This window comes from Mesoplodon densirostris, chromosome 15 (genome assembly GCF_025265405.1).
Source record: "Mesoplodon densirostris isolate mMesDen1 chromosome 15, mMesDen1 primary haplotype, whole genome shotgun sequence".
NCBI lineage: Eukaryota > Metazoa > Chordata > Mammalia > Artiodactyla > Ziphiidae > Mesoplodon > Mesoplodon densirostris.
Genome location: NC_082675.1, coordinates 90023618 through 90046322, shown reverse-complemented (window position 1 = coordinate 90046322; position 22705 = coordinate 90023618). Strand labels below are relative to the sequence as shown.

The window sequence follows — 22705 nt, the reverse complement described above, 5'->3', positions numbered from 1 at the left end:
TTCTTAAATTTACCGAGACTTACTTTGTGGCCCAGCATGTGATCTATCCTGAAGAATGTTCCACATGCACTTGAAGAGAATGTATATTCTGATGCTCTTGGATGGAATCTATATATATATACAGAAGTCCATCTGGTCTATGTGTCATTTAAGACCAGTTTCCTTATTGATTTTCTGTCTGGATGATCTGTTTGTTGATGGTAGTGGGATGTTCAAGTCCCTCACTATTATGCTACTGTCAATTTCTCCCTTTATGTCTGTTAATATTTGCTTTATGTATTTAGGTGCTGCTCTGTTGGGTACATGTATATCTACAGTTGTTATATCTTTCTCTTGGGTGATCCCTTGATCAATATGTAATGTCCTTTGTTACAGTCTTTGTTTTAAAGTCTATTTTGTCTGATGTAAGTACTGTTATCCTGGCTTTATTTTCATTTCCATTTGCATGGAATAACTTTTGTCCATCCCTTTCAATCTGTGTGTCTCTCTAGATCTGAAGTGAGTCTCTTGTAGGCAGCATATACATGGCTCTTGTTTTTGTATCCATATACAGCCATTCTGTATCCTTTGATTGGAGCATTTAGTCCATTTACATTGAGAGTAATTATTGATAGGTACATACTTATTGCCATTTTAGTTGTCTGAGTTGTTTTGTAGTTCTTTTTTGATACTTTCTTCTTTTGTTCTCTTGTCTTGTGATTTGATGAGTATCCTTAGTGTTATGTTTAGAAACTTCTCTCTTTTGTGTATATCTATTATAGATTTTTGGTTTGTTGTTACCATGAGGGATGGTAAGTTGCTGATCTTGTAGTTTCAAACACATTTAAACAACCCTGCATTTTTACTCCCCTCCCCTCACAATTGTTTTGACATTATATTTTACATTTTGTTTTATTTTTGTATTCCATAACTACTTATTGCAGATATAGGTGATTTATTACTTTTGTCTTTTAACCTTCTTACTACCTTTGTACATGGTAGGTTTGCTACCTTTACTGTATATTTGCTTTTACTGATGAGCTTTTTCCTTTCATAGTTTTCATGTTTCCAGTTGTGGCCTTTTCCTCTTTGCTTAAAGAAGTCCCTTTAACATTTCTTTTTTTCTTTTTTTTTACAGTACACGGGCCTCTCACTGCTGTGGCCTCTCCCATCGCGGAGCACAGGCTCCAGACGCGCAGGCCTAGTGGCCATGGCTCACAGGCCCAGCCGCTTTGCGGCATGTGGGATCCTCCCAGACCGGGGCACATACCCGCACCCCCCGCATCGGCAGGCGGACTCTCAACCACTGCACCACCAGGGAAGCCCCCCCTTTAACATTTCTTGTAAGGCTGGTTTCCTGGTGCTGAACTCTTTTAGCTTTTGCTTAGCTGTAAAACTTTTGACCTCTCCATCAGATCTGAACGAGAGCCTTGCCAAATAGAGTATTCTTGGTTGTAGGTTTTTCCCTTTCATCACCTTAAATATATGGTGCCACTCCCTTCTGGTTTGCAGAGTTTCTGCTGAAAAGTCAGCTGATAGCCTTACTGGAGTTCCCTTGTAGGTAACTTGTTGCTTTTCCCTTGCTGCAGTTAATATTCTCTCTTTATCTTAATATCTGCCATTTTAATTACAATGTATCTTGGTGTGGTCCTCTTTGCATTGATCCTGCTTAGGACTCTCTACCTCCTGGACCTGGATGTCTGTTTCCTTTCCTAGGTTAGGGAAGTTTTCAGCTAGTATGTCTTCAAATATGTTCTCTGCCCCTTTCTCTCTCTCTTCTCTTTCTGGGACCCCTATAATGAGAAAGCTAGTACACTTGATGTTGTCCCAGAGGTCTCTTAAACTGTCCTCATTTCTTTTCATTCTTTTTTTCTGTTCCGCTTCAGTGGTTTCCACTCCTCTGTCTTCCAGCTAGCTGATCCATTCTTCTGCATCATTTAATCTGCTATTGATTCCTTCTAGTGTATTTTTCATTTTAGATATCGTATTCTTTGTCTCTGGTCCTTCTTTGTGTTCCTTTACTCTCTGTTAAAAACTTTTTACTCTGCTCATCCATTCTTATCCCAAGTTCTCTGATTATCTTTATGATCATTACCTTGAACTATTTATTGGGTAGATTGCTTATCTCCACTTCTCTTAGTTCTTCTTTTTTCATTTGGAACATGTTCCTCTGTTGCCTCATTTTACCTAATTTGCTGTTTTTATTTGTGTATCTCATATGTTGGTTGCATTTCCTGATCTTAGAGAAGTAGTCTCTTTTAGGAGATGTCCTATGTTCCCTGCGGCACACTGCCCTCTAGTCACCAGAGCTGTTTGCTCTAGGGCTATATGAGGGCTGTGTTGGTCCTTCTGTTGTGGCAGGATGACTATTGTGGGCAGTCTGGTAGGTGCAGCTGGCCCCGTCTGGTTGTTTGCCAGGCCCTGCCTTGTGTGGAGGCTGCTGGCCTCTGGTTGGCAGGACCAGGTCACAAGGTGGCTGGCTGCAGAACCCAGGGTGGTCCCAGATCTAGTGCTCACCGTTGGGCAGAGCCTGGTTCTCGCACAGATGGCTGCAGGACCAGGGTTCCTGGATCTAGTGTTGGCCTGTTGGTGGGTGGGTCCTGTTCCTGACACGGCTGGCTGTGGGTTCTACAGTATCCCAAGGCTGGTACTGGCCCACTGTATCCCTGGGCAGCTAGCTGAGGATTCTAAGGTATCTCAGAACTGGTGTTGGCTTTCTGGTGGGTGATTCTGGGGACTGGGGGGTCCATGGGCTAGTTCCAGCTCACTGCTTGGTGGAGCCAGGTCCCGAAACCTCTGGCTGAAGGGTCCTTGGGGTCCTACAGCTGGTGTCATCCCACTGGTGGGTGGGGCTGAATCCTGGGGTATTCTGATACTGTTGCCAGCCTGCTGACACCTGAAAAGGCAAGCTGCAGTGATCCTAGGGCCAGCGACCTCCCACTGGTGGGTGAAGCTTGGTCCTGGAGTCTCTGGCTGCAGTGGTACTGGGGCTGGTGTCTGCCTGCTGCTGGTCGGAGCCGGGGCCCAGGGAGTTCTGGGGCTGGTACTTACCCACTGGTAGGCAGAGCTGGGTCCTGCAGTCTCCGGCTGTGGATCTAGTCTCTAGTCTCTGGCTAGATCCAAGACCCCCTCTGGCAGGGCTGTGGGGGTCTTGGATCTAGTTCCAGGGTGTGGTGCCAGGGCCTAGGCCCTCTGGTGGACGGGGCTGTCTGCAGGAGTGGCTGGGGGCTCGGGAGGTCTTAAGGCAGCCTGCCTGCTGGTGGGGGTGGGGCTGTGTCCCTGCCTGGCTAGTCGCTTATCCTGAGGCCTCCCAGTACTGGTGCCTACAGGATGCTGGGCAGGGCAGGGCTGGGTCCTAAAGCTGATAAGCTATACGGAGAATTCAAAAACAGCAGTTTCCAGCACGGGTGTCCATGTGGTAGGATGAGTTCCCCAAGGTGGCTGCCACCAGCGTCTGTGTCCCCAGGGTGAGCTGCAGGTGCCTGCTGCCATTCCAGGGGGCGCTCTGAGATCAGCAGGTGGGTGTGACCCAGCCTCCTTTCAAATTACTGCTCCTGCCCTGTGTCCTGGAGCATGTAAGATTATATTGAGTCTAGTTTTTTTTTTTTTTGATACATCTTTATTGGAGTATAATTGCGTCACAATGCTGTGTTACTTTCTGTTGTACACCAAAGCAAATCAGCCATATGCATACACATGTCCCCATATCCCCTCCCTCTGGAGCCTCCCTCCCACCCTCCCTATCCCACCCCTCTAGGTGGTCACAAAGCACCAAGCTGATCTCCCTGTGCTATGCAGCTGTTTCCTACTAGCTAGCTGTTTTACATTTGGTATGTTTTTTTTTTTTTTTTTTTTTTTTGCCGTACGCGGGCCTCTCACTGTTGTGGCCTCTCCCATTGCGGAGCACAGGCTCCGGATGCGCAGGCTCAGCGGCCATGGCTCATGGGCCCAGCCGCTCCGCGGCATATGGGATCCTCCCAGACCGGGGCACAAACCCGTATCCCCTGCATCGGCAGGCGGACTCTCAACCACTGCGCCACCAGGGAGGCCCATTTGGTATGTTTTTATGTCCATGCCACTCTCTAACTTCGTCCCAGCTTACCCTTCCCCCTCCCCGTGTCCTCAAGTCCATTCTCTACCTCTACATCCTTATTCCTGCCCTGCAGCTAGGTTCATCAGTACCATTTTTTTCTTTTTTTTAAGATTCCATATATATGCGTTACCATACAGTATTTGTTTTTCTCTTTCTGACTTACTTCACTCTGTATGACAGACTCTAGGTCCACCCACCTCACTACAAATAACTCAATTTCATTTCTTTTATGGCTGAGTAATATTCCATTGTATATATGTGCCACATCTTCTTTATCCACTCATCCGATGATGGACACTTAGGTTGTTTCCATCTCCGGGCTATTGTAAATACAGCTGTAATGAACATTGTGGTACATGACCCTTTTGAATTATGGTTTTCTCAGGGTATATGCTCAGTAGTGGGATTGCTGGGTCATATGGTAGTTCTGTTCTTAGTTTTCTAAGGAACCTCCATGCTGTTCTCCATAGTGGTTGTATCAGTTTACAATTCCCACCAACAGTGCAGGAGGGTTCCCTTTTCTCCACACCCTCTCCAGCATTTGTTGTTTGAAGACTTTTTGATGATGGCCATTCTGACCGGTGTGAGGTGATACTTCATTGTAGTTTTGATTTGCATTTCTCTAATGATTAGTGATGTTGAGCACCCTTTCATGTGTTTGTTGGCAATCTGTATATCTTCCTTGGAGAAATGTTTATTTAGGTCTTCTGCCTGTTTTTGGATTGGGTTGTTTGTTTTTTTGATATTGAGCTGCAGGAGCTGCTTGTATATTTTAGAGATTAATCCTTTGTCAGTTGCTTCGTTTGCAAATATTTTCTCCCATTCTGAGGGTTGTCTTTTTGTCTTGTTTAAGGTTTCCCTTGCTGTGCAAAAGCTTTTAAGTTTCATTAAGTCCCATTTGTTTATTTTTGTTTTTATTTCCGTTACTCTAGGAGGTGGGTCAAAAAAGATCTTGCTGTGGTTTATGTCAAAGAGTGTTTTTCCTATGTTCTCCTCTAACAGTTTTAAGTGTCTGGTCTTACATTTAGGTCTTTAATCCATTTTGAGTTTATTTTTGTGTATGGTGTTAGGGAGTGTTCTAATTTCATCCTTTTACATGTAGCTGTCCAGTTTTTCCAGCACCACTTATTGAAGAGGCTGTTTTTCTCCATTGTATATTCTTGCCTCCTTTATCAAAAATAAGGTGACCATATGTGCGTGGGTTTATCTCTGGGCTTTCTATCCTGTACCATTGATCTATATTCTTGTTTTTGTGCCAGTACCACACTGTCTTCATTACTGTAGCTTTGTGGTATAGTTTGAAGTCGGGGAGCCTGATTGCTCCAGCTCCATTTTTCCTTCTCAAGATTGCGTTGGCTATTCAGGGTCTTTTGTGTTTCCATACGAATTGCAAAATTTTTTATTCTAATTCTGTGAAGAATGCCATTGGTAATTTGATAGGTATTGCATTGAATCTGTAGATTGCTATGGGTAGTAGTCATTTTCACAATATTGATTCTTCCAATCCAAGAACATGGTATATCTCTCCATCTGTTTATGTCATCTTTGATTTCTTTCATCAGTGTTTTATAGTCTTCTGAGTACAAGTCTTCTACCTCCTTAGGCAGGTTTATTCCTAAGTATTTTATTCTTTTTGTTGCAATAGTAGATGGGATTGTTTCCTTAATTTCTCTGATTTTTGTTGTTGGTGTATAGGTATGCCAGAGATTTCTGTGCGTTAATTTTGTATCCTGCAACCTTACCAAATTCATTGATTGATTAGTTCTAGTAGTTTTCTGGTGGCATCTTTAGGATTTTCTATGTATAGTATCATGGCATCTGCAAACAATGACAGTTTTACCCCTTCTTTTCCAATTTGTATTCCTTTTATTTCTTTTTCTTCTCTGATTGCCGTGGAATAAGAATGGCGAGAGTGTATTCCTGATCTTAGTGGAAATGCTTTCAGTTTTTCACCATTGAGTGTGATGCTTGCAGTGGGTTTGTCATATATGGCCTTTATTATGTTGAGGTAGGTTCCCTCTATGCCCATTTTCTGGGGAGTTTTTAATCATAAATCGGTGTTGAATTTTGTTGAAAGCTTTTTCTGCATCTATTGCGATGATCATATGGTGTATCACATTGATGGACTTGCATATACTGAAGAATCCTTGCATCCCTGGGATAAATCCCACTTGATCGTGGTGTATGATCCTTTTAATATGCTGTTGGATTCTATTTGCTAGTATTTGGTTGAGGATTTTTGCATCTACGTTCATCAGTGATATTGGTCTATAATTTTTTGGTGACATCTTTTCTGGTTTTGGTATCAGGGTGATGGTGGTTTCGCAGAACAAATTTGGGAGTGTTCCTCCCTCTGCAATTTTTTGGAAGAGTTTGAGAAGGATCGGTGTTAGCTCTTCTCTAAATATTTAAGAGAGTTTACCCGTGAAGCCGTCTGGTCCTGGACTTTTGTTTGTTGGAAGATTTTTAATTACAGTTTCAATTTCATTACTTGTGATAGGTCTGTTTATATTTTCTAATTCTTCCTTGTTCAGTCTTGGAATATTGTACCTTTCCAAGAATTTGTCCATTTCTTCCAGGTTGTCCTTTTTATTGGCATATAGTTGTTTGTAGTAGTCTCTTATTACCCTTTGTATTTCTGCAGTGTCAGTTGTGATTTCTCCTTTTTCATTTCTAATTTTATTGATTTGCATCCTCTCCCTTTTTCCTTGATGAGTCTGGCTAAGGGTTTATCAATTTTGTTCATGTTCTCAAAGAACCAGCTTTTAGTTTTATTGATCTTTGTTATTGTTTTCTTCATTTCTATTTCATTTATTTCTGCTCTGATCTTTATGATTACTTTGCTTCTATTGATTTTGGGTTTTCTTTGTTCTTCTTTCTCTAGTTGTTCTAAGTGTAGGGTTAGATTGTTTATTTGAGATTTTTCTTGTTTGTTGAGGTGACACTGAATTGCTGTTAACTTCCCTCTTAGAACTGCTTTTGCTGCGTCCCATAGGTTTTGGGTCATGTTTTCATTGTCATTTGTTTCTATGTATTTTTTAATTTCTTCTTTGATTTCTTCAATCATCTCTTCATTATTTAGTAGCTCACTGATTAGCCTCCATGTATTTGTGGGTTTTTTACAGTTTTTTTTCCTGTAAGTGATTTTCAATCTCATAGCGTTGTGGTCAGAAAAGATGTTTGGTATGATTTCAATTTTCTTAAATTTTCCGAGGCTTGATTTGTGACCCAAGATGGGATCTATCCTGGAGAATGTTCCGTGTGCACTTGAGAAGAAAGTGTATTCTGCCACTTTTGGGTGGAATGTTCTATAAATAATCAGTTAAGTCCATCTCATCTATTGTGTCATTTAAAGCTTGTGTTTCCTTATTTATTTCATTTTGGATGATCTGTCCATTGGTGTAAGTGGGGTGTTAAAGTCCCCTACTATTATTGTTACTGTCGATTTCTCCTTTCATGGTTGTTAGCATTTGCCTTATGTATTGAGGTGTTCCTATGTTGGATGCATAAACATTTATAATTGTTATATCTTCTTGGATTGATCCTTTGATCATTATGTAGCAGCCCTCCTTATCTCTTATAACAGTTTTATTTTAAAGTCTATTTTATCTGATACAAGTATCACTACTCAGCTTTCTTTTGATTTCCATTTGTATGGAATATCTTTTTTCCATCCCTTCACTTTCAGTCAGTATATGTCCCTAGGTCTGAAATGGGTGTCTTGTATACAGCATATATATGGGTCTTGTTTTTGTATCCATTCAGCCAGTCTGTGTCTTTTGGTTGGGGCATTTAATCCATTTAGATTCAAGGTTATTATCGATATGTATGTTCCTATTACCATTCTTTTAATTGTTTTGGGTTTGTTTTTGTGGGTATTTTTCTTTTCTTGTGTTTCCCACCTAGAGAAGTTTCTTTAGCATTTGTTGTAAAGCTGGTTTGGTGGTGCTGAATCCTCTTCGCTTTTGCTTGTTTTTTGGGGGGTTTGTTTGTTTGGTTTTGGTTTTTTTGCATTACGGGGGCCTCTCACTGTTGTGGTCTCTCCCGTTGCGGAGCACAGGCTCCGGATGCGCAGGCTCAGCGGCCATGGCTCATGGGCCCAGCCGCTCCGTGGCATGTGGGATCTTCCCGGACCGGGTCACGAACCCACGTCCCCTGCATCGGCAGGCGGACTCTCAACCACTGTGCCACCAGGGAAGCCCCGCTTTTGCTTGTTTGAAAAGCTTTTGACTTCTCCATCGAATCTGAATGAGATCCTCGCTGGGTAGAGTAATCTTGGTTGTAGGTTTTACTCCTTCATCACTTTAAGTATATCCTGCCACTCCCTTCTGGCCTGCAGAGTTTCTGCTGAAAAATCAGCTGATAACCTTATGGGGTTTCTTTTGTACGTTATTTTTTGTTTTTCCCTTGCTGCTTTTAATATTTTTTCTTTGAATTTAATTTTTGCTAGTTTGATTAGTATGCATCTTGGTGTGTTTTTCCTAGGGTTTATCCTGTATGGGACTCTGTGCTTTCTGGACTTGGGTGACTATTTCCTTTCCCATGTTAGGGAAGTTTTTGACTATAATCTCTTCAAATATTTTCTCAGACCCTTTCTTTTTCTCTTCTTCTTCTGGGACCCCTATAATTCGAATGTTGGTGCGTTTAGTGTTGTCCCAGAGGACTCTGAGACTGTCTTCAATTCTTTTCATTCTTTTTACTTTATTCTGCTACTTGGCAGTTGTTTCCACCATTTTGTCTTCAGCTCACTTATTCGTTCTTCTGCCTCAGTTATTCTGTTATTGATTCCTTCTATATATTTTTCATTTCAGTTATTGTGTTGTTCATCTCTGTTTGTTTGCTCTTTAGTTCTTCTAGATCTTTGTTAAACATTTCTTGTATTTTCTCAGTCTGTGCCTCCATTCTATTTCCGAGATTCTGGATCATCTTTATTATCATTACTCTGAATTCTTTTTCAGGTAGATTGCCTATTTCCTCTTCATTTATTTGGTCTTGTAGGTTTTTACCTTGCTCCTTCATCTGGAAATATTTTTTTGCTGTCTCATGTTTTTTGTTGTTGTTGTTTTATGAGTGAGATTGTGTTCCTTTCTTACTGGTTGTTTGGCCTGACGCTTCCAACAATGGAGTTTGTAGTCTATTGAGTAGAGCTGGTTCTTGGTGCTGAGATGAGGAACTCTGTGAGACCTCACTCCGATGAATATTCCCTGGGGTCTGAGGTTCTCTGTTAGTCCAGTGGTTCAGACTCGGGGCTCCCACTGCAGGAGCTTCGGCCTGACCCCCAGCTCAAGAACCAAGAGCCTGCAAGCCGTGTGGGGTGGCAAAAAAAAAAAAAAGTACAATAACAAAGCCCAAAATAAAATTAGACTAGGAAACTAACAGATATGTTAGAAATAATATGAGTAAAAATATAGATGGATCAGCAACCAGAAGGTACAACAGTACCACAATAGTAAAAAAGAGGAGGAAAAAAGGGGGAGAAAGGCCTCGGCTGTGGAGGGCGGGGCCTAAGCAAGAGTGAGGTTTGGGTGGTGGGTGGGGCCTATGCTTAGGACCCACAGGGCTGGAAAAGGCCCTGGGGGCTGTGCGGGGTGGGGCTTAGGCTCAACGGAACAGAAGGGGCCAAGGCGTGCCCCCCACTCCTGGTCTCAGAGGGCGGGGGACTTCACCTTGGAGCACAGCAAGCTTCCCGGGCTTGAGTGGGTGGGGCAAACACCCTCCTCTCCTCTCCTGCTCCTCCCACAGGGCCCCTCCCACCTGCCTCTCCTGTTCTCCTCTCGGCCTCCTTCCTCTGCCTCCAGGACCAATGCAGCCGGTGCGGGGGTTGCCCTGGAGGGCAGGGACCAGCCTGGGAGCTCAGCAGTCTCCCTGGCCCGAATGGGCAGGCGATCTCCCTCTGCTCCTCTCCTGCTTCTCCCACAGGGACCCTCCCCCTGCCTCTCCTGATCTCCCTGGCCTCAGGGGCCCCATCCTGTCTGGTCTCCACTTCTCCTCCCCTCTCAGCCCCCCCACATCCTACCGGTTCACTTGAGGGTTCCTCCCATCTCCTTGGGCATCAGGGTCCCCCATCAGTGGCAGGCAGGAGCCCTAGCTGTGGGGAGACGCTAACTTGGTGTCTTCTCATGCCACCATCTTGACTCTGCCCCCTATACTGTGTCTTTATTAAGTTTGACTATTTTGTAATCTTGTGTCTCTTTGACTTCATCTTACTTAGAGATTGTTGAGCTTGGATGTTTACATTTGCACACTTAATCAAGTCTGGGAGTTTTCAACCATTATTTCTTCCAATATTCCCTCCACCCCTTTCTCTTCTCCTTCTCAGACTCTCACAAGGCATATATCAGTTTGATTAATGGTTTCCCAGTGATTGTTTACTCTCTGTTCTCTTTTCTTTAACCATTTTTTGTTGTTGTTCCTCAGATATGATCATTTCTATTGTCCTATCTTCAAATTCACTGATTCTTTCTTCTGCCTGATCAAATCTGCCTTTGAGTCCCCTGTTCAATAATTTCCATTGTACTTTTCATCTCCAAAATTTCTATTTAGTTTCCTTTTAGGTTTGCTGTCTCTCTGTTGATATTTCCATTTTGTTCACACATTGTTTTCTTGACTTTACCCACATCTCTTTTTTTTATCATGTCTTAGGCCATTGTTTTAAAGTCATTGTCTAGTAAATCTGCCATCAGGTTGTTTCAGGGACAGTTTCTATTACTGTTTTCCTTTGGGGCTCACTCTCGTTTCTTTGTCTTGTGACTTTTGTTGTTGTTGTTGAACACTGGAGATTAATCTAATAACATGGTAGCTCTGGAAATCAGATTCAACCCCTTCCCCAGGGTTTGCTGGGTTTTTGTTACTGTTTTGGGGGTGTTTTTTTTTTTTTTAATTGTTGGAGGCTCTTTACTGAGTATCAACATTAAGGTGTGAACTTAAGGTCTTCTAAGGTCCTGAGTCCTTCCTTGAGCATGCACAGTCACTTCTAACTTTCCCCATATATGCAGTTGTTTTTAATGTCCTAGACTTTAAGGTCTGGCTCCCAAAATGAAAAAAGGTGAAAAATGAAAGGAGAGAAAGGGTGCCAGTCCTTTAACTCTCCTGGACGTTCCTTCAGGTAGAAGGGGAGGGGCTTGCAACAATGCAGGGAGGTGCAATCGCCACCTACCTCTGTCAACACCTTTGTGATCAGAAGGAGCAGTCCGTGATCAGAGCACGGATGCCTGGTGCTTGGAGAGCAGGGTCCTTTCTGCCCACACACTCTCCAGGAACAGTGCACAGCTGCCTCCCAGGGTGCTGAGAGGTCAGCTAGGAAGCTGCTACTGCGCTAAGAGTTGAAACTGAGCAAAATTGACTGCAGTTACCATCCAATTCTTCCCCTGGAAGTTGAGCCTTCAACAGACTCTCAAGTTCCAAATGAGTTACATCAGACAGATTCTGCCCCTGCAGCTGTTGTCCAGGTTGGGAGACGTTCCTGGTGCTTCCCGCTCCACTGTCATTGCAGAATCCAGTCAGGCACTTTTAAACCTTTCATCTATTGTTAATTCTCTTAACCTTTCAGCCATTCTGTTGGTTGCCTGGAGAGCTAATGTTAAGGAGGTGATTGTGCTTGAACTTGGCATCAAACATTTACCTGAATATTTGAATACTGTTTGAATATTGAATAGTTGAATATTGTTGGGCCAGCTCACCTGAGGCCAGGATTGCTGTGGGCTCAGCAAAACAACCCATAAAGTTACTGCATTGTGTTTGCATATCATCCAGGAGGTTGAGACTTTCCCCAAAACTGAAGTGTGACAAAATGAACCGATCATTCAGCTCCTGGGCATATGTGGGAGACTTGTCTTTCAGTCAGTTCTTTATATGGTTTGATTTGCCCATTGCCTCAGACTTCCCTGGGGTCACATCACAAGTCAGAGAAGCGGTGGGAAGGTGAGCTGCAGAAGGCCAGGCCTTACCTGGACAGCCAGCCTCAGGCTCCAGGTGTTCGATGCTGTTTGACTTGTGCTTCCCCGTTGCCCGCGGGGTCTCTCCTCTGACTGACTCCTCTGTGCTCTTCCAGAAGAGGCCGAGCACTGCAGCTTCGGGGTGGGCTCGCTGTCCAGGCGGCGGCGCCCCCTGGCCCTGCGGGAGGACGGCCCTCGCCGGCGCGCACACCTGCACATCGGCCTGCCCCACGACTTCCGCCCCGTGTCCTCCATCATCGACGTGGACATCCTCCCCGAGACACACCGCCGCGTGAGGCTGTACCGGCACGGCTGCCAGAAGCCGCTGGGCTTCTACATCCGCGACGGCACGAGCGTGCGCGTGGCCCCGCAGGGGCTGGAGAAGGTGCCCGGCATCTTCATCTCCCGTATGGTGCCTGGCGGCCTGGCCGAGAGCACTGGGCTGCTGGCCGTGGACGATGAGGTCTTGGAGGTGAACGGGATTGAGGTGGCCGGGAAGACACTGGACCAGGTCACGGACATGATGATCGCCAACAGCCACAACCTTATCGTCACGGTCAAGCCGGCCAACCAGAGGAACAACGTGGTGCGTGGCAGCCGTGCGTTGGGCAGCTCCGGCCGCTCCTCGGACAGCACGGCCAGCCGCCACAGCCTGCCTGCAGCCCACGTCCTGCAGAACTTGCCCCCTGACGAGATGGAGAGCGACGAGGAGGCCGACGTGGTCCTCGAGGGCGTCCTGGAGCCCCGGCTGGTACCCAGGCTGCCACCAGGCAGCCTCACTCGGGTCAACGGCGCTGGCCTGGCACCTGGCCTGCACAGCCCTGGGCGGGAGGGCAGCGTCCAGAGGCTGCTCAGCTCCCTCCGGTCCGACCCCCGCCACAGCCTGGCCCTGCCCCCCGGAGGGGTGGAGGAGCACGGGCCGGCAGTTACCCTGTAGGGCCAAGTGTCAGACAGGTCAGTTTCCCGAGGGGAAATACTTCTTAAAGTTTTATTCCAGTCTTAAAATAAGAAAAAGTTGTATACTGCACGCCTCCTTTTTGTTGTTTTTACTTAACCCTCCCTTTTCTCCCACAACCCTACTCTTTATTCCAACTTATGGAGAGAAAAGAATATTGTATTTTTGTAGAATTTCTCCACAGAACGTAAAATACATACACATGCACCGTCTGTACGAGGCTGGGTGAGGGTCTAGCACCTTTGTCAAGTGGTAGAAAGGATCTGACCAAGTACAGAAAATACTTCATTTTTAAATTTTAAAAATATACTTTTTTAAATGAAGCTTTAAAATTACTTTTTTAAAATACTCGAATTCATGTTTTCACTGTGCTTCCTGCCGACTTGCACTGATTCTGCTGATGGGACGTGGCAGGAAGGTGGAGGCAGGTTTTCAAGAGCAAATGCACCCACACCTGGAGTAATAAGCATGGCGGTAGAGGATGAATTTCAGAACGTTGCACTGTTTGCAGTCCTGTCTCACATAGCATGAAGTGGTCGTGGTGGCCGCAGCGGTGGACCCTCCCTGACAGGCAGTTTTGTGAGGCCGTCAGAGGTGGCCTGTTTAGCCTCTGAGGTGAATTTAATTTTGGGAAGAGAGTGGAAGGCACAGCGCACCAGTACCATCTGTGATCAAAAGCCAGCATTTACTCTGAGGTAAAAACCAGCCTTTTCCTGTGGATTGTGACTGAGGGCAGTTTTTGAAGTGTTTCCAACACTTCACACAGGCCTTCGAAAGGCCAGTCATTTGGATGTATGGGTTCTGTTATCTTTGATTTTAAATAACAAGTCACATGGAATGTACAGATTTTTAACACAGGTTAAATTCATTGTCACTTCGTTTGGTATCCTAGCAATATTCACATATTTAGTAATTTTAAAGGTTTATTCATGGTTCAGCCAATCAAACTTTATATGACCTATATTTTCTACTTGAATCCAGTGTCGAGGAGAAAATGTTACACTTGTACTTTGGAAACGAAACTGTCACCCAAAAAAGTTTTCATGTAAATACAGGTAAACGTATTTTTGTAGGTTGCCTTTTGGGAAACTATGTGGCTGCTTCTCCTGTGGTCAGGCACCCCCTGCTGGTAGTGGCAGAACTGACTTTATGGATGGCAGGTTGATAACAGGTGGAAAACAGTGTATCTCAATGTGTTCATTTCTCTTGAATTCATTTCTCCTGAATTCATTAAGTGAAAAGCAAATTATTTTTCTTTCGGAAACTATTTATTGGGCATAAGTAGCTTTTATTGAGTAGTTGTGGTCTCCTGCACCTTCGTTTTTGTTATTTGTATGCCAGGATCACTGTCTGTTTTGGTCCTAAGTACAGGGAAGACCAAAGATGCTCCCCTTTGAGGTCTAGGACTCCCAAATTTATGGGCTCCAATGAACTGTACGAGCATTTTTGGGCCCCAGGAGTCAGAAGTGTTTTTTTTTTTTTTTTTTACTATGACACATATTGTAGAAGCAAAACTCTTATGCTAACTTACTATCACAAAGGAAATGTTCTTTTATTAAGTTATTGCTGGTTATTGAATATCTTGTCAAATAACTACGTGTGTTTTTTAAGTAAATGTGAATACTTTTTTAAAGGAAAAAAAGGCTTATGCTGAGATTTGTGTGCTATTGTTCATAATTTTAGGAGTTATGAATTGTCTTGAGCAGCTGCTTGAGTGTATTTTTCTACCCAGGTCTATATTTCTGCTATTTTCTTTTTTTAAAAAAAAAAAGGACAAAAAAAACTATGTTGTATACACATTAAAGTTTTCTTTTATATCAAAGAATAAAACTTTTTCTTTGCTGCTTTCAGCTGTGTTCTAAATACTGGAGAGAAGGTCTGTTAACGATCAGCAGAGATAAACTCAGCCTCAGGATGAAACACCTAATATTTACCAAGTGCCTCTTGTGTGCCTTATTTTTTTTTTTTCACATAATCCTCACACTTCCTCCACAGGCAAGTAGTAGTAGCCCCATTTTACAGATGGGAAAATGGGCTCAAACTCAAGCAGGTAGTAGGGCATTTCAGATAACCAAATTATACTCGTATTTGATAGGAGATAGATGCGTCGTCGGTCCAGAACCTTCTTTTGAAGTCCTTTTGAAAAAGCTTTTCTGAATACTTACTATACAGCTTTTTCAAAATATACCCTGGTTTGCAAAACCTCCGTTAACACTTTCTCATCACTGACATTACTACCTGTATAATACATCAAGATCTACTCTTTCAGTGAATTACACATGTCAACGTGACGGCAGCAGATAACTTCCAATAACTCGTGGAAGAAAGAGGCGCAGCTACCTCAGCTTTACCAGCTGCACCACCTCGCTGAATCCCCTCACTGACGCTGATCTGCAGGCAGCCCTTTTCCATTTAGAGTTGGGGGGACGCGAGCACTGGGACAGTCACCCCCGCAGCCTGTGAGGTGGAGCTGAGGCAGGGAGGTACTGAAGCTGGATATATGCTCTGAGTTAGCTCCTGCAATGGAGTCGGAGATGCAGGGGCAGATACCTGGCTGACCAGCCAGGGAGCGCAGGTCACTTGACCTCGTAGTAATGCACATTGCCAGCCCCAGAGCCTGTGACATCTCAGGAGGGCCAGCCTTTCAGGTGATAAGGAGACCCTGTCCACGAATCAGTGAGGTTATATAGTATCTCACAGTTTTACACAAAGTAGCCAGAGACAGGGAGCGGGGTCTTGTTGCAGGTCACAAAGATACCTGGATAATGCTGGTACTGAGACCCTAATATCAGGTAGCCTGCAAAAAGTATTTCCTGATGGGCAGAAATACTGTTCTGTGGTTTACTTTTTATTCCAGCTACAGCTGTTCCTCCTGTCTGCCTCTGACATCAGTCTCCTAAGTATTTCTTATCCCAAACTCATCCCAAGTCAATATACAAATTCTTTTTCCCTCTTATGTTTCCGCACTTATTTTGTTTTCTTCTTTATCTTCACAAAAAGATAACTTTCAGGGATTGAGAACTTTGCATTACTGAACAACGTTTCCAAGGAATGGCATAAACTGTTATTATGTTAATAAAAAGCAAACAAAATGATTCACCATGGGCGTCCCCAGCCCAGGAAACAAGTGCCATTCTCCACATTCCCTTCCCCAGGGAGCTCTGAAAGTAAGCACATTTCTTAACCTGAACCCTCTTGACCCCAGGCTAATGTGCAGGGGGAAGAGCTCTTTTCACACACGTTTTACTTCTAGTAGACCCCAGTGATCTGTTGAGCAAGACTACAGGTGTTTCATGGCAAACTGAGTTGTCTGCCTTATTGCTCCAGGACCAAGTTACATTCTTCATATGAACCCCACCCGAAGCCCAGACCACAGGTGAGAAGCAGCTTCCACAGACCAGCTACCAGGGACTCCAGGGAAGCACTGCAAACCCTACGCAATGTCCTCAGGTTTTCGCTGTTTTGGTTCTATGTGCTCCGTCTCCTAAACCAGCATGAGCTCTTTGTTCAGAGGTTGTTACATTCTCTTAAGTTTCTTATTTAGGGAGTGTGAGCATACAAATGTTTCCATGGACCTTACACTTTAGAAACAGATAGTAACAAATGAGTATAAGATGTAATATTTTGTTTGCCAGTAACTGCTATGAATAAAAACAAAACCAGAAGGAGTATACTGTAAATTTTTACCATTACTTTTTAAAACGAGGAAGTAAAGGTAGACTGATATTTCCAGGATCACATGGTAATTTCAGAGCCATAATTCACACCCATATTTTTTGACATCCAGTACTTTTCCTGCCCCATCTATCTGCTTTCAGAAATGCAACATTCGGGGCTTCCTTGGTGACGCAGTGGTTGAGAATCCACCTGCCAATGCAGGGGACATGGGTTCGAGCCCTGGTCCAGGAAGATCCCACATGCCGTGGAGCAACTAAGCCCGTGCGCCACACTACTGAGCCTGCGCTCTAGAGCCCGCGAGCCACAACTACTGAAGCCTGCGTGCCTAGAGCCTGTGCTCTGCAACAAGAGAAGCCACCGCAATGAGAAGCCCACGCACCACGCCCCTGCTCGACGCAACTAGAAAAAGCCTGAGCACAGCAATGAAGACCCAACGCAGCCAAAAAAGAAATGCAACATTCATCCACACTAAGGAAAAACACCACTCTCCTCCTTGAATTATTCTGGACTGAGCCATAAACCTCCAGTCCATCTAACAATAGTAGTTCCAGGATCTGTCATCCAGCGTAAGTGACATCAAGAATATAAACTGAAGGGCTGCTCATACCAGGATCACTCAGGTAGAAAATATCAAAAGGAAATTTCCCTGTTCTGGGCCACTGACCATAAACATCCTTCCTCTTCCCTTCTTCAGAATCATGATTTCTGTGTTTAAAAGCACCTTTGAGAACTGAATGCTGCTAGGACGGTAGCCTATTTGGGAGGCCCAGCCGTCCTCCGCAGCAGCCAGCTTACCCTAACCACGGCCCATCTTCCTCTGGCTCACTCACCCCGGCTCCTCCTCATGCCCCAGGGTCAGGGGTCAGGCTCCCCCGCGTGGGACAGGTGTGTTTATTAGTGAGAACTTTCTTACTCCTGTATGTTGTTCCTCATTTGCTCATTCTGCTCCCTCGGGGGCTGCGTGGTTTCCACTCCCACCATCCCGGCCCCTTGTCAATATCCCAGGTTGAACTCGGGTTCAAAATGCAGAAGAGGCTACGTTCGTGGTCAGGATGTTTAGTGCTGACGAAACATCATCCCACTGCGGCCGCCGCTCAGGGCTGGGATCAGTCTGACCTTGCGGGTGAGCCACGCAGAGCCCGATTTTCCCAGCCCTGCACTTGTGCAATGTGAAAGTTCTCAGACTATAAATGCAGGTTCGGGTACAAATTAAGATCAAAGAACACATATGCGTCAAATAAACACAGTAAATGAGAACGCACACGTGGGGTCGGCAGTGCCTTACTGCTCCTAACTTAGGACACTCACCCGCCAGGACTGGTGACACCGTACTAGACATGAGAAAAGGCCAGCTTTGTCCACACGGGTAGATGGTGGAGCTCCAGGCCACGTGCCGCTCCAAATCCAGCACTAGCCAGGGCAGTGGGGGTGGACCCTGGATGTGGAGTCCATCTTCACCACGATGGGAGGACTGGCCACCCAAACAAAACTGGGGCTTTGGCAGCGCAGAGGGACGTGCCACACCCGCTGCCTGGCGGCAGTGCCGCAGTCTGAGGTGAGGTGACAACACCTTAAGTCGCTAGCGGCTCACCTTCCGCTCTGGGGGTGCAGGCCCGCCCTCCCACGCTCTGTGGTGCCGCGGGAGAAGTGTGCCAGCCGCGGCGCTGGACCCCGAGACGCCGGCCTCCATGCGGTCTCTGGCATTCCCGTCCTCGTCACCTGGCTTCCTGCCTCTATAGCCCAAACTGGTCATCACCCTGTTCTATTCCACCTGCCCCGGCTGGCGGTGGGTTGGGGGGCAGCTGTAATCAGTTCCCCACGTGAAATCTCCTCTGTTTGAAATGCCTGGCAGAGTGAAGACACTTTGGCAGGGAACCTGGAGGTCCCTGTGGACCCTCAGGCTGGCGGTGGGGTGGGGGTGACGGAAACAGCGCCTCCCGGGGCTGCTGGCAACGGATTAGACCCCCGTGGATGACCCCCTGCTGGGACGGCACTGCCAGCGCTGCTCCGGTGGGAAACACTGTGACCCCAGGACAAGCCTCCGCTTGCCGACTGCAGCTGCTCCCTCCGTGCAGACGCTTCATCCCCATCCCCACTCACCGTAGCAGCTTCACCAGCCGACACAGCCGACAACGGGACCCCTCACGGCCCTCACAACGCCTTCCTCACTGCCCGGCTGAGCGAGGCCAACCGAGACTAAGTCGAGGCTTCCGGCTCAACGTTCGTATTCCTGCCCCTGCACAGACCTGGTGCTATCGGAAGCCTCCCCTGCACCTTTTTCCACTCGGGCTCTCTGGGTGTTCAGGCGGGAGCCCTGAAACGCCACAAGTATCTGAGCCCATTCAGAAGTGCACATCAGACACCTTCAAATGCTGAACCTAGATTTCTACCCACAGAGCCATTTCCTTCCCCCTTGTCTTCAAGTGTACCAACCCAAACTATCCACAAAGTGCTTCACAAAGTGTGACTCTCAAAAATATAACCCCTGAAGAAAGATGGCCCCGTAGGCATCTGGACAGTTCAGCACTGAAGTAACAAAGGGTAGACACACGAAACGCACAAAGGCCCTGAGATACGGGGTTATTTACAGTGTTTATATTACAAAAAGTATGGAAGCTTTACACATCAATTGTGGCTTAGATTTCTGATTATTTCTCTAGGATAGATTCCTAGATGAAATCACTGAATCAAAGGGTATGAACATTTCTGAAGTTCTCTTTCTCTTTGGAAACAATCTCATGGAAAAGTTGCAAGTACAGCAGGGAAAAAAAAAAAAAAAGCTGAAACGCTGCCAAACTGCAGCCATCGGGACCCAGAGTGGGGTGACTCAGGAAGACCCTGAGCTCACCTCCTCCAGACACGCGTCTACAGCTGCAGGTGCGACCATCTCCTCTGAAAAAGACCTTCAACTCGCCAAGCGGCTACCTCACGTTGACAAACGAGACAAGAGCCACGTGGAAGTGGGTGGGAGAGGCTGACGCAGTCTCCCCATAAACCTACCCCTGGCACAGCTGCCCACCACCGGGAGGGAATCACAAACCCGGAGCTTCTCCCTGAGGAGCCAGAAGTTGCGCCCCACAAAGGGCACCCCGGCGAGAGACAAGCCCCCAAAACACCTGGCTTGCAGCCCACCCAGCCCCGCATCCGCGAGACCCAGCGGGCTTCAGGAAGCCCAGAGGCACCCTGACACGCAGGCTCACTGGCTGATCTCAGAGCCTCGGCCCGAGGAGCCAGGCCTGGCGGGACTCTCCAGCGACAGGGGACTAGCACTGCCGCTGTGCTTCCTCTTGCTAAAGCTGGGGGTGACCTGTTGGTTAACTGAGACCTTTTTCCTTTTTCTCTCTGTGGGAGCCATCTTGGCGCTCTCTCTCTCTGCCTCGCGAGAGCCCGCAAGCTCCACCATTTTTCCTGTTTCCTGGGAGGGTGCACGTCTTCACCGCTCTCTCTGCCACGCCCACAGCACCAGCACCTCTGGGAGGGGAGCTCTTGCACACGCCAGTGCCCTGGTTCTTACGTTGGGTGCCTGGTTTTTGAGGCTTCAGCCCAGGGGATGCCCCTTGATCCCCTGGCTCTGAACACCGAGGGCTTGCGTTTCTGGGTCCCCTGGGACTGTAACACTGGAGAGAGTTCTTGGCAGGCTACAACCCAGGGCATTGCACAGATAACAGACCAAAACATGCGCCCATCTTTGTGAGATAGAGGCCTATTTGCTGTCCAGGGGCTCTGGCCTGAGGGGCAGGCCTCTGAAATGGCAGGCTTGCAGGGGCCCAAGAGGTGCTCCAGGGAATGGAGGCTGGTGGATGCAGTCTTCGTGCCCGCCCCCTGCCTTGGGCACCTCACTGGTATCTCCCAGAGAGGAGTTTATACCCTCTGGCGCCCTGATTTTTGCAGCTGCTGCCGGGCAACACCTCCACATCACCCGGCTCCAGCTGCCAGTGGGCCTTACGTGGGCAGGTCCCGCACTATAACCAGTGGAGGGAGAGTCTCAGACAGCTGCCACCCCCGGGCAGGACGCGAGGCGGCGGGCTCAGGAGCTCAGTCTTCCTGTGCAAGAGGCCCCACTGGCTCAGCAGCGAGGCTGAGGCCTGAGGAGCAGGCGTCGAATGACACACAACATCTAAGGGCTGAGCGCAAACCTTTCCAGAGGCCTCGAGAGCCGGGTGTTTGCATCCTCACTCCAGCACGTCCAGAGCCCACGGCTCGGGGGGAGCTCCTACACGCCGCTGGTGTCCCACTGTGGCTGCCCCGGGATGCCCGTGGACCCCTGGCTCTGGCGGCCAGTGGGCTTGTGCTCCTGGGCCCAGAGGACTGTGACGGTCAATGACAGCTCTTGGCAGGGTCCCACCCCAGGACGCCGCACAGACACCACACCGGCACACACCCCGACTCTCTCCGTGAAAGAGGCCTACTTCCTGTCCCGGAGCTTCGGCCTGAGGGTCAGGCTCCAGGTGTGGCTCAGCCCGAGGCCCTGGAGCAGAGGTGCTCTCAGGGACCGCGGGCTGGGACACCATCCTATGCACCCCCTCTGCCTCACTCCCGCTCACCAGCATCTTCCAGAAAGGAGCTTATAAACTCGTCTTGAGCCCCAGTTTTTGCAACTATTGCCCAGGGGACACCTCAGATCACCTGTCTGGTGGCCAGCAAGGCCTCCGCAGCAGTCCCACAAGACTACATATTTCTATACTTTAAAAGCTACTGCCACAGATAAACAACACGGTCCTACTGTAGAGCACAGGGAACTATATTCAAAATCCCGTGTCAAACCATAATGGAAAAGAACTGAAAAACAATACATATATGTATAACTGAGTCACTTTGCTGTGCAGCAGAAATTAAACACAACATTGTAAATTAACTATACCTCAATACAATTTTTTTAAAAAGCTTTTTCCAGAGGAGATCAAGATGGAAGAGGAAGAGGACACGGGGCTCACCTCCCCCCACAAACACATCAAAATATATCTATATATGGAGCAATTCTTACTGGAAACCAGCAGAACGATTCTTCTATAACCAAGGATGTAAGACAGAGCCCTACAGGGCTGAGTAGGCAGTGGGGAGAAGCGACGGGGTCGGGACCTGTGCCCCTGGGAGGGGACACAAAGGAGGAGGGGGATTACAATGACTCGGAGATCCTCCCTGGGAGAGAGCAGTTGGAACCACATCTGGGCACCCGAGCCCTGGGTTGCAACACGAGGAGGACAAGTCCCCTTAGCTGGTTTGAAAACCAGTGGAACCAGCAGTGGGGATGTGACAAACCTAGACTCTACTCGTGAAGAGTGGGCACATGCTTGCTCACTCCCAGGGAAAGGTGGAGGACGCAGACAGAAACTGCCCGGGCTCTGGTCAGTTTCCACAACCAACCCGGGCCACGCCCCGGCCCACACTGAGCACCCCACCCCCTGCAGCCCCTCTTGCTCTGCGGTGCAGCCCCTCAGGAGGGTGAAGGCCGCCGCAGCCGAGGAGAGTGCTTGGTTGAGGAGCCAGAGCTGACTCAACCAGCACAGCACCTGAACAGGGCGAGGATGGCTATTACTGGCATTCACAGCAGGTCAGGATTGGCTGCAACTGTGACTGGTGCCCATGCTGCTCAGGCACCCCCCAGCAAGCCCTGGGTGCCCGCTCCAGTACGCTCCCCTCTGGAGCAAAGGTGCTGATGCCCGGAGGGGAGGGCACACACCTACAGGGAATGAACCAGCTCAGACTGACCCTCAGGGTCTGGGATCCTGCCTCACCCCTGAAAGGTGGCGCTGGCCACTGAGCAGAGGAGTGGCCCCAGCTCACACCTGACTCTGCCACCTCCACTTCCAACCCCACACCTCCTACCAAGGTGGTAGCTGCCAGCACACCCTGGGGGAAGATGTGACTCACGCTCACATCAGATCCAGCTCTCCCAGCAAAGCAGCTGGCACACGCAGACTGTGTCGGGACATCCCCACACAAGGCCACCCCTCCAAGACTGGGATCGGTAACTGCTTCATCTAGTTTCATAGAGACAGAGAAAGATGAGCAAAATGAGAAGACAGGAATTTGTTTCAAATGAAAGAACACAAAAACCCTTGTGAG

The 22705-nt window shown here is 47.3% G+C and overlaps 1 protein-coding gene across 1 annotated transcript in view; it reads left to right on the top strand.

The window, feature by feature from the left end:
- The window catches only part of PARD6G (par-6 family cell polarity regulator gamma), a 107343-nt gene extending 94315 nt beyond the window's left edge, over nucleotides 1–13028 (top strand). Inside the window, exon 3 of the mRNA XM_060118678.1 lies at nucleotides 12123–13028. Within this exon, the coding sequence (XP_059974661.1) occupies nucleotides 12123–12943 (821 nt within the window). The 3' untranslated portion in view covers nucleotides 12944–13028. The remainder of the gene's footprint in view (nucleotides 1–12122) is intronic.
- Nucleotides 13029–22705: the final 9677 nt, after the last annotated feature.